This window comes from Lagopus leucura, unplaced genomic scaffold (assembly GCF_019238085.1).
Source record: "Lagopus leucura isolate 7727_CA_CO unplaced genomic scaffold, USGS_WTPT01 Super-Scaffold_1, whole genome shotgun sequence".
Classification (NCBI taxonomy): Eukaryota; Metazoa; Chordata; class Aves; order Galliformes; family Phasianidae; genus Lagopus; species Lagopus leucura.
Window position 1 is genome coordinate 16,036,554 of NW_024962250.1, and position 12,860 is coordinate 16,049,413.

Here is a 12,860-nt window from a genome sequence, read left to right on the forward strand (position 1 = left end):
AAACATAATATAAAGAATATCTAAAGAGCAGCGCCTGTCCTCTTTACTTCACTCCAGAGCCAGTGAACAAAGCAATGAGGCATAAAGAAGGTACATAATGGATTTAAAGTAAATGGCCCATTCTTTAAGAGGAGGCCTCTCAATTTTATTCATTCTAGCTTAATTGTCATTGCAGTGTCTGAAAACTTCAAACGAACAATTATTTTTACGCCAGCTGTCAAGTCGGTTCTTTAAAGCTAGGTGTTTTTTTTTTTAAACTAGCAAAAAAGCAAACAAAATATTTTTTTCAGCAACACTGAAAACATTTTTAGACATATATGAAGCACTTAGATTACTAGATGATAATCTACCCACTTCATTCCATACATCAAATAAAATGAAACATCATATCCACTGTTGCAACTTTGTTGCATGCTTTTCAAAAAAACCATTTCATGCTGCACTTGATGCTTATGTGCCAACACATGAAACATACTGACACGTTCATACAACCCATGGGATTTAAACATAAATAATCAGCTAATTTTCGCACCTACCTGGGTAAAAATCTTTGGATTTAGACAGCTTGATGGTGGCCCCAGTCTCTTTCTGCAACTGAACAATTGTCTGTCCTCCCTTCCCAATTATAGATCCAGCAGCATAACTAGGTATGAGGACCTTTAGAAAATACTGGCCATCCTCTGAAAAATTGAGATATGCATGGTTAATATGACTTACAAACTTTGATCTCTCCCCCCCCAGACCCACAAATGATGTTATATCTTTAGCCTCATCCACTAATGCATGCATTTATATCTAACCAGTTGCGTCATTCGCAAGACATGTTTGGACTATGTCTCTGACATTTCAAAATACGCACTTTTGTTTCAAGCAAAATAAAGAATCCATATACATTCCTTAATTCTGTAAAAGAATAAGAATAAAATTTTAACTCTATTTCAAAGGCGGAATGTTTTCAGCTTTCCTGCTGGTAACCATAGCATACAGAAATGACTAAACCCTTTTAAAAAAAAAAAATGAATCTCTGCACAAAAACGTGCCTCGTCACAACTACAACCTTGCTTGAAAATACTGCAAAAGAAATGCCAAAACTAAGGAGGAATGAATTACAAATTCTAATGGGATATTTGTTTGTCATTAGCAAACACATGAGAATAGCAATTAGCTATTGCATGCATTCTTCTTAAGTGAGAAAAACGACTACTTGCTACCAAATAACCCACCCAAAATGTGGGGTTTTATTCCAAGCATCTCAGCCACTGCCAAGAAAACAACTCAACATGGTGAGGATGGAATCACTTGCCTAAGTAATCCTGGTGTATTCCTTTAGCAGTTCTTAAGGAACAATGATCTCTTTTAAGCTCATTAATTAAAGGACATTAAGAATCTTTCCCGGTTACTCAAAAGCCTAAGTCACACATTGTAAATACACTTAAAAGGTGATGAGATAGACAATGCGAGTCCTCGACTCCCTACTAGCATTAAAGCATACAACCAGAACCGTAAAAAATACATATGCAATGAATGGAAAAAGAAAAATCCAATCTGATCCAGCAACTGATTATCAGTGCTCTCATCCTAAGTCAGCGACACTGAAGTCTGACAACCTTCTGTAACCAGCTCTGAAAAAGCGCAGGACAATAAAGGTTGGTCGATTCCCCAGACTTATGATCTCCTCAGTGATTAAAAAGATGTCCCATTGGCTTTAGCATCAAGATTTTTACCATGGAATCTATTTTACAAAGTGATTATTGGGTTTTCCCTCCCCCCTCCCCCCCCCCCCCTTAAGCAAGAGGAGCGATCCGAGTTCACCTCACTTTCCCCATTCAAACCTACAAGCGCCTTAAGTGCTTGCGTGTGACAATAGTGCCCATCCATATTCATCCAGCCGGCTGCACGATGCACTATATTTAGCCAGCCTGCTGTCTTAATATCGGGCAAATAAATTCACCTCTGCCTCGGTGCATTGTTATGACGACTCTGGTGCAAACGAGCGGAGGAGACGCCGGTCCCGTTATAACTCATTTCCCCCGGGCAGGGCGGGCTGATAGCTCCCGAGTCCCCGCGGCAGAGCCGGCTCCCCCCGCAGTAGCCAGCCCTCGCCCCCCGCAGCCAAACAACACCGTGCACAGGCTGACAATAGCACCGAGGCCAAGGCAGAGGGAAACGCAGGGCAAGGCTGAAACGCAACTTGTGACCCGAAGGATGCAAAGGGAAGAGAGTGCGTTTGTCTCCTTCCAGCCGGCTGCCATTGATCGGAGCCAATTGTGCGGAGGGAGCCCCGCACGCCTGCCTCCCCGCCGCCGGGTCGCGGCCGCGTAGCCCCTGCGTGGGCATTAAATCAAAAGCCCGGTGGATGCCGAAAAGCGACGCCATTTTGATGAATGATAACGTTAGAGAAACGGGAATGGTTGGGGGGGCGAGGGGGAGGCAGGCAGGTAGGGAAGGAAGGGGAGAGGTGGGTGGGTCGGGCGGGGGGAGGCGGCGGAGGAGATACCCACCGCCCGTGTTGGTCCTCTTGGTGCTGCCCGCTTCGGGGGGGGCTTCCAGCGGTCTTTTCCGGGAGTCCGGCGGGTCCAGGTCTATGGGAACCCCGGTGTGGGTCCCGTTCTGCTGGATGGGAGCTGCCGCCATCATGTTTGCTGCTGCTCGGAGGAGAATTGTCTCTTCCCTTCGGTGCTGGGGGGGCAGGGAGGGAAGGGGGAGGAGGAGGCGGAAGGACGCGGCCGGGAACGGGGGCGGAGGAGGCGGAGAAGGCGGCGGGGCGGGGGCTCGTCCCGTTCTCTTGTCCTTTCCGAAAATGTAGAACTACGCTCGGGGTTGCCGAGGATGCTGAGCGCCTTGTTTATCTGGCAGCCGGGGGGAGGGAAGGAGAGGGAAGGAGGGAGGGAAGCGGGCAGGACTGGGCTGGAGGAGCAGCTGCAGTGCAGTGTCAGGAGGAGATGAGGAGCGGGGAGACGGGAGCGAGGGGGCGAGAGAGGGGAAAGAAGCGGGAGAGGGGAGGAGGGGGTAAGTGAAAAGAGTGAGACGGGAGGAGGAGAGGAGAGGAGGGGAGAGAGTGGGAGAGAAGAGCGAGAACGAGTGAGACGAAGGAGAACGGGCGGGAGGGGGGAGCGGCGGGAGGAGGAGGGAGCGGTGTAAATGGTGGGCGAGTGAGCGAGGGGGAGATGATTCACACCGCCTCCGAGCCCCTCCGGCCCCTGCCTGCCCTAACGCTGCGGCGCGGCCGCCCGCTGCTCCCGCGCCCTCATGCTCTCCTCGGCTGACGGGCTGGGCACGGGGCTGAAGTGGGGGGGCTCCGTGTCCACCCAGCACCACCGCCGGACACTCCGGCAGCTGGCGGGCTTGGCTGAGCAGGGTCCGGCCGCGAGCAAGGGCCCACCGACCTCGGCTACACCGCAGAAGCCCCTGAGGCAAGAGAGGTTAGAGCCGGGGAAGGGGGTTCCAGACTGGGGGCAGCTGGGCGATATGGGGGGAGGAAGGGGGTAGGGGGGGGTTCTGGGGGAGCTTACAGAAGAAGGTGGGGTCTCCCTTCAAGACGGGCGGGAGATCTGGCCAATGGGAACAAAAGAGAGCGAGGCTGGGATTGAGCGGCGCGGCCAATCACGGGTCGTGCACGGCAGAGCCGCTGGGGGGGAAGGCGGGGGCGGTTTAACCTCTGCGGCGGCCCGAGGGGTGGGGGTTGGCGGTGGGAGGGCGTGTAGGGAGGCCGCTCCCGCCCCAGGAGGGTCCGCGCAGTGGTGCCGCGTCACCTGGGTTACGCGCAGAGCCTCGCAGGCCCGCGGCTGCAAGAAAGGACGGCTGCGGCTGCGGCTGCGGCTGTGGCTGCAGAGGAGGCGCCGGATAGCGGGGCCGTGTCTGAGCGGGGCCAGCCGCGCCTCCTCCATCGGTGCCGAGCGGGATTGGCACTTCTGCCGGCAGCTGGGCGAGGGCCGATCCCGCGGGCTCATAGGAAAAATAATAAAGAGATTATTTCTGTGCGGTGACAGCTGGACTAAGCCAGAGCTGTGTGACACAGCTCGGCATTTCTTACATAAATATTTAATAGAAACGCAAAGATGTTTCACTGCAGCCAGGGGTATTTCCGTTTGCAAATGTCAGAGTATTCAGGTTGAAGCTTAAAAGGGTTGCGAGGTGCCGAGAATGTGAAGGTGGGAGGGATTGCCCGTGCGCTAGAAAGGCATTTTTACTCCGCTCTGTGCTGTTTAATCCACTCATTACCTTTGAAAAAATTGGCAGAGTAATATAATCATAACTGCCGTGGTCAGCAGTGAGCATCAGTTCTACCAACGTGCCTTTACTGCGTTAAACCATGTTGTGTGCTAAATTCATATTGCTGCGTGTATGTACGGAATGGCCGCTGACTCGGTTTCTTGTCCAATGCAGGCTGAAAACCTGGCTGGCTGTGGATGAAATCCAACTTCCATTCTGAGCTCCCTGGGAAACCCAGCCTTAGTGTTAGTAATCACTTACCACTAATGCAGCCCAAAACAATTTTTAGAGCTTAAAATACAGATTTCATACATAATACATAGTACAGCACATCGTCTTGCGAGTACTTATAAATTATGAGCCAGATATCTAATATACTATTGGGTATTAAAGCATGGATATTTTAGTATCTGAACAGACTCCTGCCCAAAAGTATTCACAAATTAAAGACCCAATCTAGCACTGTAAATTGGAAACTTTCAATAGCTACTCTGGGAATTGTGTCCCAGGAATGCAGTATCTAGCCTCACAGCTGGATGAAACAGATGCAGCACATTCAGTAACAAGTTGATAGCATGTACAGTCAGAAAAAATATTGTGTAAAAATGGTACGTTCATAATCATTTTATACCCTTTGTATCTAAGATATTCTGACTCATGGTTGCTTCATTTACTGACTGAAATAAAATTTTTGGCTTCTGTTACCTTTGCGGTTGCTGACACAATTACGGTACAGCAAGCTGAGGACTCTTTTGGCTCTTTCATTTTCTTTACTAAGTTCCAGTTGAAGAATTTTAATTAGTATTTGAGCCAGAAAGAAAACTGTGTGGCTTAAAAACCTCGGGTCCAGTTTGAACGGTCATCAGTCCCAAGCAGCCTCTTTTTATTTGTAAACTGAGCAGACGGCTTACAGAAAATTTAGAAGGCAAAAATAAAAAACACTGATGCTCAAGTGAAGCCATTTTTAGTCAATTTCCGCAGTGGAACTGTAATTTATAACACTGGTCCCTTTATCTATCTGAATGTGCCCCATTCATCTGTGGTAACATTGAATCAAACAATTCTCTTGTTTTAAGACCACATCTGCTTTACTGTGTCCCCTGCACCAATTTTAATTATGTGGCAGATCTGATTGGATTCAGCACCTGCAAGTATTCCCTTTGGGAATTCCAATTAGCTTATAAAACATTTACTTGATTGCATTCTTTAAATAAAAGTATTGTTTCATCCTAACAATAGGACTATTAACGTGTAGAATGAAAAAGGGTTTTAACGTGATAAGCAGCGTGTGTTTTTTGTGTATATGTCTTCCATAAGCTTAGAGGAAAATGGTAATCCTGAAACCTAATTTCTCCAGGCTCAGCAGATGTCTGTCCTGTGTTAGTCTGTTTCTTCATGAACAGCTGTCTCATAAGTGCCTTCCCTTGTCTCTACAGAATGTCTTTTGTTTAATAATTTCTTTATATGTTATCTCCTGGTCCCACTAAGACAAGCTTTTAAAAAATCTTTTTTGGTACCTGTAAGTAGCCTCTTTATAGTTGAATAGGTTTTGAAGAATTTAGCTAAAGCTATAGAACTAGCCTCTCAGCTATTTTCTTAGTAGGATTTCTACTCAACTAAGCAAATGGCTGCATATAATTGACATTTTAAGTTATAATTAACAGTTGCAACAACAATTTAATATGAGCAAAATTGTTAGTTATTACAGATATGCTTCAGAATATGCTTCTGAAAGCACCGTCTGTCAAAGCCGGTAACCTGTCTGGAGCCGGGATCTTGAGGTCTCGGAGCGTATGGCAGAAAGTGCAGCCCTCTAGCGGCAGAGGTCACGGGTAGTTTTTGCAAGCTGTGATTTTATCACGGGTGAGGCGTAATGAAATAGTTTTTAGCCAAAATAAATAAATAAATAAATAAATGCAAACTACCCAGGACACTGCCTTGTGGTGCTGTCAGCCTCCTGTATTTTTCATGGTCTGAAGCACCTATAGAAATAGTGGAGGCCTGTTGTACAGCTTTGTTTCCACTCTGCCATTATTTCTGTGGAAGAAGGACCAATGGAAAAATTTTAGAATGTCTGTTATCAGCAGAATTTTTCTTTTTTTTCTCTAATCTGCTTCCCTGACATTCTTTTCTAGCCAGTTCCAGACTGGCATATCTACCCAGTTGTTTTCAAGCTGTTCCTTTTCCTGTTTCTTTCAGTTATCTCCTACCAGTAACTTCAGAAAGAATTAGTTCAGTGATAGTATGAAATGCAAGTTCAGTTTGCCAGCCTTATTTCTAAGAACACTCTTGTCTGTGAGAGGTGTGAATGGTCTCTCTCACAGGCATGAGAGCTGTCTTTATAAATGACAGGGATTAGGAAGAGGCATAAACCAAAGTAATGAAATATATATGTTAACACATGGAAGTCCACAGAGTAACTTTACATCAATTACAGAATCACAGAATCACAGAATGGCCAGGGTTGGAAGGGACCTCAAGGATCATGAATCTCCAACCCTCTTGCAACATGCAAAGCCACCAATCTCCCCCTCCCCATTTAATACTAGACCAGGCTGCCCAGGGCCCCATCCAATCTGGCCTTGAACACCTCCAAGGACGGGGCATCCACAAGCTCTCTGGGCAGCCTGTTCCAGTACCTCACCACTCTCTCTGTAAAGAACTTCCCCCTAACATCCAACCTAAATCTCCCCTCCCTCAACTTAAAACCATTTCCCCTTGTCCTGCAGTTATCAACCCTTTCAAAGAGTTGATTCCCCTCCTGTTTGTAGGCTCCCTTTAGGTACTGAAATGCTGCAATGAGGTCACCCCGCAGCCTTTTTTTTCTCCAGGCTGAACAAGCCCAGCTCCCTCAGCCTGTCTTCATAGGGGAGGCGCTCCAGTCCCCTGATCATCTTCATGGCCTCCTCTGGACTCTCCAACAGCTCCCTGTCTTTTTTATACTGGGGGCTCCACACTTGGATTACCTCAGTAAACACCTCCTAACCTGATTAGGTTCACTGAGCATCAAAATATATGAATCAAATATCAAAAATAGGGGGCCTGTTTCGTGTTTCAGTGGTTCAGTGACTACCTTTGGAACCAAACTCAATTCTGTTTCTGATAGAGGTGATGGATACCTCTTCTAGCTAATAGAATTAATGGCTTGGTTTTCCTCTTATAGGAAATACGACAGAGCCCAGTAATCTTTAGATGAAAAATGATATCTCTTAAACATCCAGAGTACATAAAAGAAAACAAGTTCTGTTTTTATTCACAATAAAACTGGTATTACCAGGAGTTCTTCATTATCAAACAATTGCTCTGGCAATTGATGTTTGGCAAACCTTTGCTCCACTAAAACTGCAGTTACTTGAAAACTGAAATTACAACTTATTCTTTCAAGCCTTTAGCATCTGCCTCTGTTTATGATTTTTTTTTTCTGCAGTAGTCTACTAGTTAAACTATAGTCATTCTTGATTAAACTATCTAAGTGTTCTTTGAATACTTCATGAATTGTTCGTCAGTAAATATTTTTAAATCTCATTGGAACTTCTAAATTGCATCAGCATTAATCTTAAGAAAATCATACACAGATTTAAGGAAGGAAGCTGAACATCCCATTTAGAAAGAGAGAAGCCTGATTATCCATTTTCCAGTATTTATATCTCCTGTATTTTTCACACATGTATTGGATGCACAGTATGGGCAACAGTTAAATCCTTTCATATTGTGGATGATTACTGTGTGGTAGCTTTCTTTGCTTGCTTTCTCTGTGGATGGTGACTTCACAGTGGTAATAATTTGACCATACCATTTATCATAATATGAGTATATTAACAAAAATTCTCTGCTTAGAAGTGGAAGGAGAGAGTGAGTATAGAAAATCAATGGTCATTTCTGCTGTCTTAGCAAAGGGATCTCATGCTTCCTCCTACTCCACAGTGTTCATCAAAATTCTTCATTCCTACAGTTGTAGATCTGTTTTATAAACTATTCCTGTGTTTCTTCTATTTTGAGGTTACCTAATAACATACCCTGATGTCAGTATGAAAAATAAGGTAACCTCGGAACAAGATAATTTTTTGTCTCCTACAAGGAATTGACTAGGACAATGGTACAATCCATAAAACTCCAATGGCTAGAGAATTTTTCCAAAAAGTCATCTCCATAGTGACTTTGCTGTACAGTAAGACTTTCTATTTCTTAGAATGAAAGAAACTGAAGACTCAATATCAGCTGTTTTTCAAGAGTTGTATTCTTCTTTCCTGTTTTCTCATTTATTTTTTAAATACTGAAATAAATAAATCAGAGATTAAAACAGACACAAGACAGGAGTGATTCAGTCATAATGAAATAATGTTGTAACCTAGTAGGTGAGAAATAAAGGAAGTGAATGTTAGTTTACGGTGGTGCTGACTGCATACATGTTAGCATTGTATTACAAAAGAATGTCAGAAGAATCAGCTATCACTCCAGATTCTTAAAGATGTACTCATCTAAGTGCTGTATGGTGAATAGGGTACTGTTAAGGGAATCAGTATGCCTGTTTTTAATCTCTGCTGTTAGAACTGATATTGCTATATTACTATTTTATGCCTCATTTTGCCCACATTCCACTGTCTTACTTATTTGAAATTTTGACATTTTAGGGTAAAGGAAAGATGAAAAAGAAACGTGAATGGAGAAGTCAGTTTCTTGGATCTTGTCGTGAAGCCTGGTCCACAGCAATACTATACCATTTCCTCTGAATTGAAAGACGTGAAATAATGTGGTAACGTAGTTGTAAGGGCATCTCTACTGAAGCTATATCATGTTCTCAAAGATAGTGATGAAGTCTTAGTTGTTCACATAAATTAAAACTAGTGAAAACAGGTCATAACTTCAAATATAGTCTAATGACACAGGACCTTTTTTTGAAACCTTGAATTTTGCTGTAGTCCTGTTGACAATGAGAGTTATTTTAGCAAATGAAAAGAATGGAAAGGGAGGAAGTAAACATTCCACAGGAGACAAAGGAGAAAAAAGAATGATGTGATGGAAACAAAGTTACTGATTTTTCTGTTGTAACCGTGATTAGCAAAATTTTAGTTGTGTACATCGTTTTGCTCACTTTAAAAATAAATACTATTTCAGACCACTAAAAGTATGTACTAATAAAATTATACTAGCAAACTCTTCTGTGTTACCAACCAACAGAAATACATTTTTATCAGTATAATTTGTAATCAACTTTCCAAATCATAAGCTATTCTGCCAAAGAAATCTTTTCTGTGAGTAGAATATTAGCATAGCAGAAGGATTTTTGCCAGTGGAAAAGTAACTAAAGTTGCATCTGTAAAATCATTGCAATAGCAAAAGTTCCTAATAAAGATTTGGACATCTTTAATAATATTTTAAAAGACTTAGTGTATAAAAAAGCATATACCAGTTCACTAAAAATTAATTTTCAGCACAGAGAGATTTTAGGCAGTTGTTATTACCTTCAAGAATACAAGGTTATGCTGGGAACTTCAGCTGATTCTTCCCTGTGGGTTAGCAAATGCCTTAGAGTTTGCTCTTAAGAAATTATTTTGCTACAACAATGTAAGTTGATTATTCTAGTGCTTTATAGCTCCGTCTACTTGAAAATAATTATTTCAAAATAACCATGGATTGGAAATTCTAGTAGAGGAAAGACATAAAACTTAGTGTTAGTATAAATTGGCCAGAGTAATTTCATGCATATCTTCCTGTTTGTCATACAAACATACATCTGTGTGTCAGGGGCACACAAAGGCTATCTGGTCTGAGTAAAATGTAGGGAGTAGACATAATGCTACCTATTTGAGACAAAGTGCAGTAAGGTTAGAACAGATAGTAGTACAAACCTATCTAAGTTACCATTTTGAGACAAAAGGAGGTAGTGGCAAATTATTAATTACTTTGGGGTTTATTCATCTTACCATCCTGTTGCAAAATATGATTTTGATTTATAATTCACGAAGACCAGTACAGTGAAATTTTATATGTTTGTAACTGGATGCATGACTTTTAATCCAAAAAACATAGAACAACTGATATGCTGTAAAAAAAGCGTATTTCTATCTACCTTGCTGAATTGAAAATACATTTCTATTTATTTCAAAGGATGACAGCAGCATTGCTTCAGTATTGCGGATTTAAGCCTCCAAATCTCATATCCAAGCTTACTATAAATCAATAGAAATCTTCCTTTTTTTTTTTTGTATATGTGAGCTCTTAAGCGTTTTTCAGATAAGCTGTATATTATTTAAAATGTTCCACATACATATATTATTTGTAGAAAAGTTTTTCTTCTTTTCTGCTTTTTTTTTTTTTTTTTTTTTCTTATCTTGAGAACCCTCCAGGATGACAATAGAAATCCACAAACCTACTGGATGCAAACAGTTCTGTTGACTTCAAGGGCTTTATGTCACTTAATATGAAATACTTGAGGGAAAAATAAGTAGAGAAAGGGAAGAACTTATATAAAAGATAGTAAGATAAACTGTAAGGCTTTCATGCCATAAGAGAAAGTATCTTTATATTCTAGTGATGGACAATTTGAATTAGTTTTGCATAGATATATTTTTATATAGAGGGATATGAAGTGTCTAGGAATATATAATTTATCATTTCTGATAGACTAAATATAAAGAACAGCCAGTATATAATTAAAGACATGCATTACAACAATTCAAAATCCAAGTTAAGGTGAAAATCTTTATGTAGCTATTGTGTATATTGATTAAAAAAAAGATACAAACATGATGTTATAGAAAGCTGTATGTAATATGTGTATACATACGTATATTTAAAAAAAAAAAAAAAAAAAAAGTGTGATTGTTTTTACTCTCAATTTTCTATGGAGTATTTTGTTTGTTGTATTTCAGCCAAGTAGGAAGATTTCCTCTTTCAAAACTTCTAAATATTTGTTTTATTCTTTTTATTCTTATTTTAATTTAGAGGTTCAAGTGGTGTCAACTACAACAAAGAAATTCATATGTTGAAACAGTAAAAATGAAATTACTGCAGAAGTGATTCATTGTAAGTGAGATGAACGTCCATACAAAGTACAAATGAGAAAATATAGAAATAGGATTTTTGTGCGTATTAGCAACAGTACTTATACTACTTATAGTACTTCATCATGGCTCGCAACAAAGGTATTTATAAGTGGATCTCCCACCTCAGTCACATGCTGTTATTGCTTTGAATTGACTGCTGTTAGATTTCTGTAATTCCAAACCCTGGGATCTTGTTCTACATGTTTACCCCACTTGGTATGCCTGTAAGTATTTAAAATGGAAATGAACTCTAAGCTTTATATGTGTTTATAACAAAGGATTTGAATCCCTTAAAACCGTATTTATGATTTCTTTAATATAGTTTATAAAATACATGTTCAATCTGATAGCTTACATTTGCCAGTTTTGCCAGTTAAGGTTGGTTACTGCCTACAATTTTTTATCTTGTTAGGATGTCATTGCAATGAAATTAAGGAAGATGTTCATGGATGAAGAGAAGCATAGAATATCAGCAGCCACCGGGCACATTCTTAATAGAAAGTGTTAACAGCTTTTGTAGCTGTAACTTATTTATAATATAGAAAATACAATAATATTTCATGCTATAGAAGGGTGATGATAGATACAGATACACTACAACTATACTTGCGTGTTTATATTGAGATGTTGAGAAGTCCATTAAAACTATCATATCCTATCCTACCTCAAAGGACATTGTTCAAATCATAGAATCATATAATGGTTTGTATTGAAAGGGACCTTAAAGATCAGATAGATCCAAGTCTCCTGCCATAGACAGGGATACCTTCTGCTAGATCAGGCTAACCAGAGCCCTATCCAACATGGTTATGAACAATTCCAGGGATGAGTCATCCACAACATCTCTGGACAACCTGTTCCAAGGCCTCACCATCCTCTTAATAAATAATTTATTCCCATGGTCTAATCTAAATCTACCCTCTTTTATTTTAAAGCCATTATACCTTATATATTATACCTATAAAGGGTATCTCCCTGTCTTTCCTGTTGACCTCCTTTAAGAACTGGAAAGCCATCAAGAGGACTCCAACAGTCTTCCCTAATCTAAACAATCCCTACTCTCTTAGTCTGTTTTCATAGAAATGCTCCGACTTTCTTCTGAGTCTTCTGGACTCATTTTAACAGGGTTTTTTTTGTACTAGAGCCAGAGCTGAATAGTTCAGGCACAAACTCTACAAAAGGTCAGCAGAGGGGAAGAATTATCTCCATTGACCTGCTGATCACTATTCATTTGATGTAGCCCAGGAAGCAGCTGGCTTTCTTTGCTGCAAGCATACTCTGCCTACTCATTTTGAATTTTTCATCCAACACCAGTAAGTCCTTCTACATAGGGCTGTTCTCAGTGTATTCATCGCCCAACCTTTATACATGCTTGGGATTGTCCTGACTCAGGTGCAGCACCTTGCCCTTGTTAAACTTTAGGAGGTTAGCACAGGCTCAGTTCTCAAGCTTCTAAAGATCCTCCTAGATGGCTTCATTTCCTTCCAGAGCGTGAGCCACACCAGATCTTCGCAAACTTGCAAACTCCATCTTATTGTCCGTGTCACTGGCAGAGATATTAAATAATTCTGATCCTAATACCAACACTTAAAGGGCCAAACA

General features: G+C 41.3%; 1 protein-coding gene and 1 long non-coding RNA gene across 4 annotated transcripts in view; one reads left to right on the forward strand and one right to left on the reverse strand.

The window, feature by feature from the left end:
- NOVA1 (NOVA alternative splicing regulator 1) overlaps positions 1 to 2,720 on the reverse strand; it is a 132,022-nt gene extending 129,302 nt beyond the window's left edge. The window contains exons 1-2 of one of the 3 annotated variants that reach the window (XM_042864529.1): positions 2,502 to 2,717; positions 537 to 680 (exon numbers count right to left, since the gene is read on the reverse strand). In XM_042864529.1, the coding sequence (XP_042720463.1) occupies positions 537 to 680; positions 2,502 to 2,637 (280 nt within the window). In that variant the 5' untranslated portion in view covers positions 2,638 to 2,717. Of the gene's footprint in view, positions 1 to 536; positions 681 to 2,501 lie in introns of those variants that run through there. The other 2 variants (XM_042864849.1, XM_042864608.1) reach the window with 2 other exon arrangements.
- Positions 2,721 to 3,229: 509 nt separating this feature from the next.
- LOC122176488 lies at positions 3,230 to 9,439 on the forward strand. Its single transcript, XR_006177751.1, has 3 exons — positions 3,230 to 3,422; positions 4,387 to 4,457; positions 8,844 to 9,439. It is a non-coding gene; the product is annotated as an uncharacterized LOC122176488 (long non-coding RNA).
- Positions 9,440 to 12,860: the final 3,421 nt, after the last annotated feature.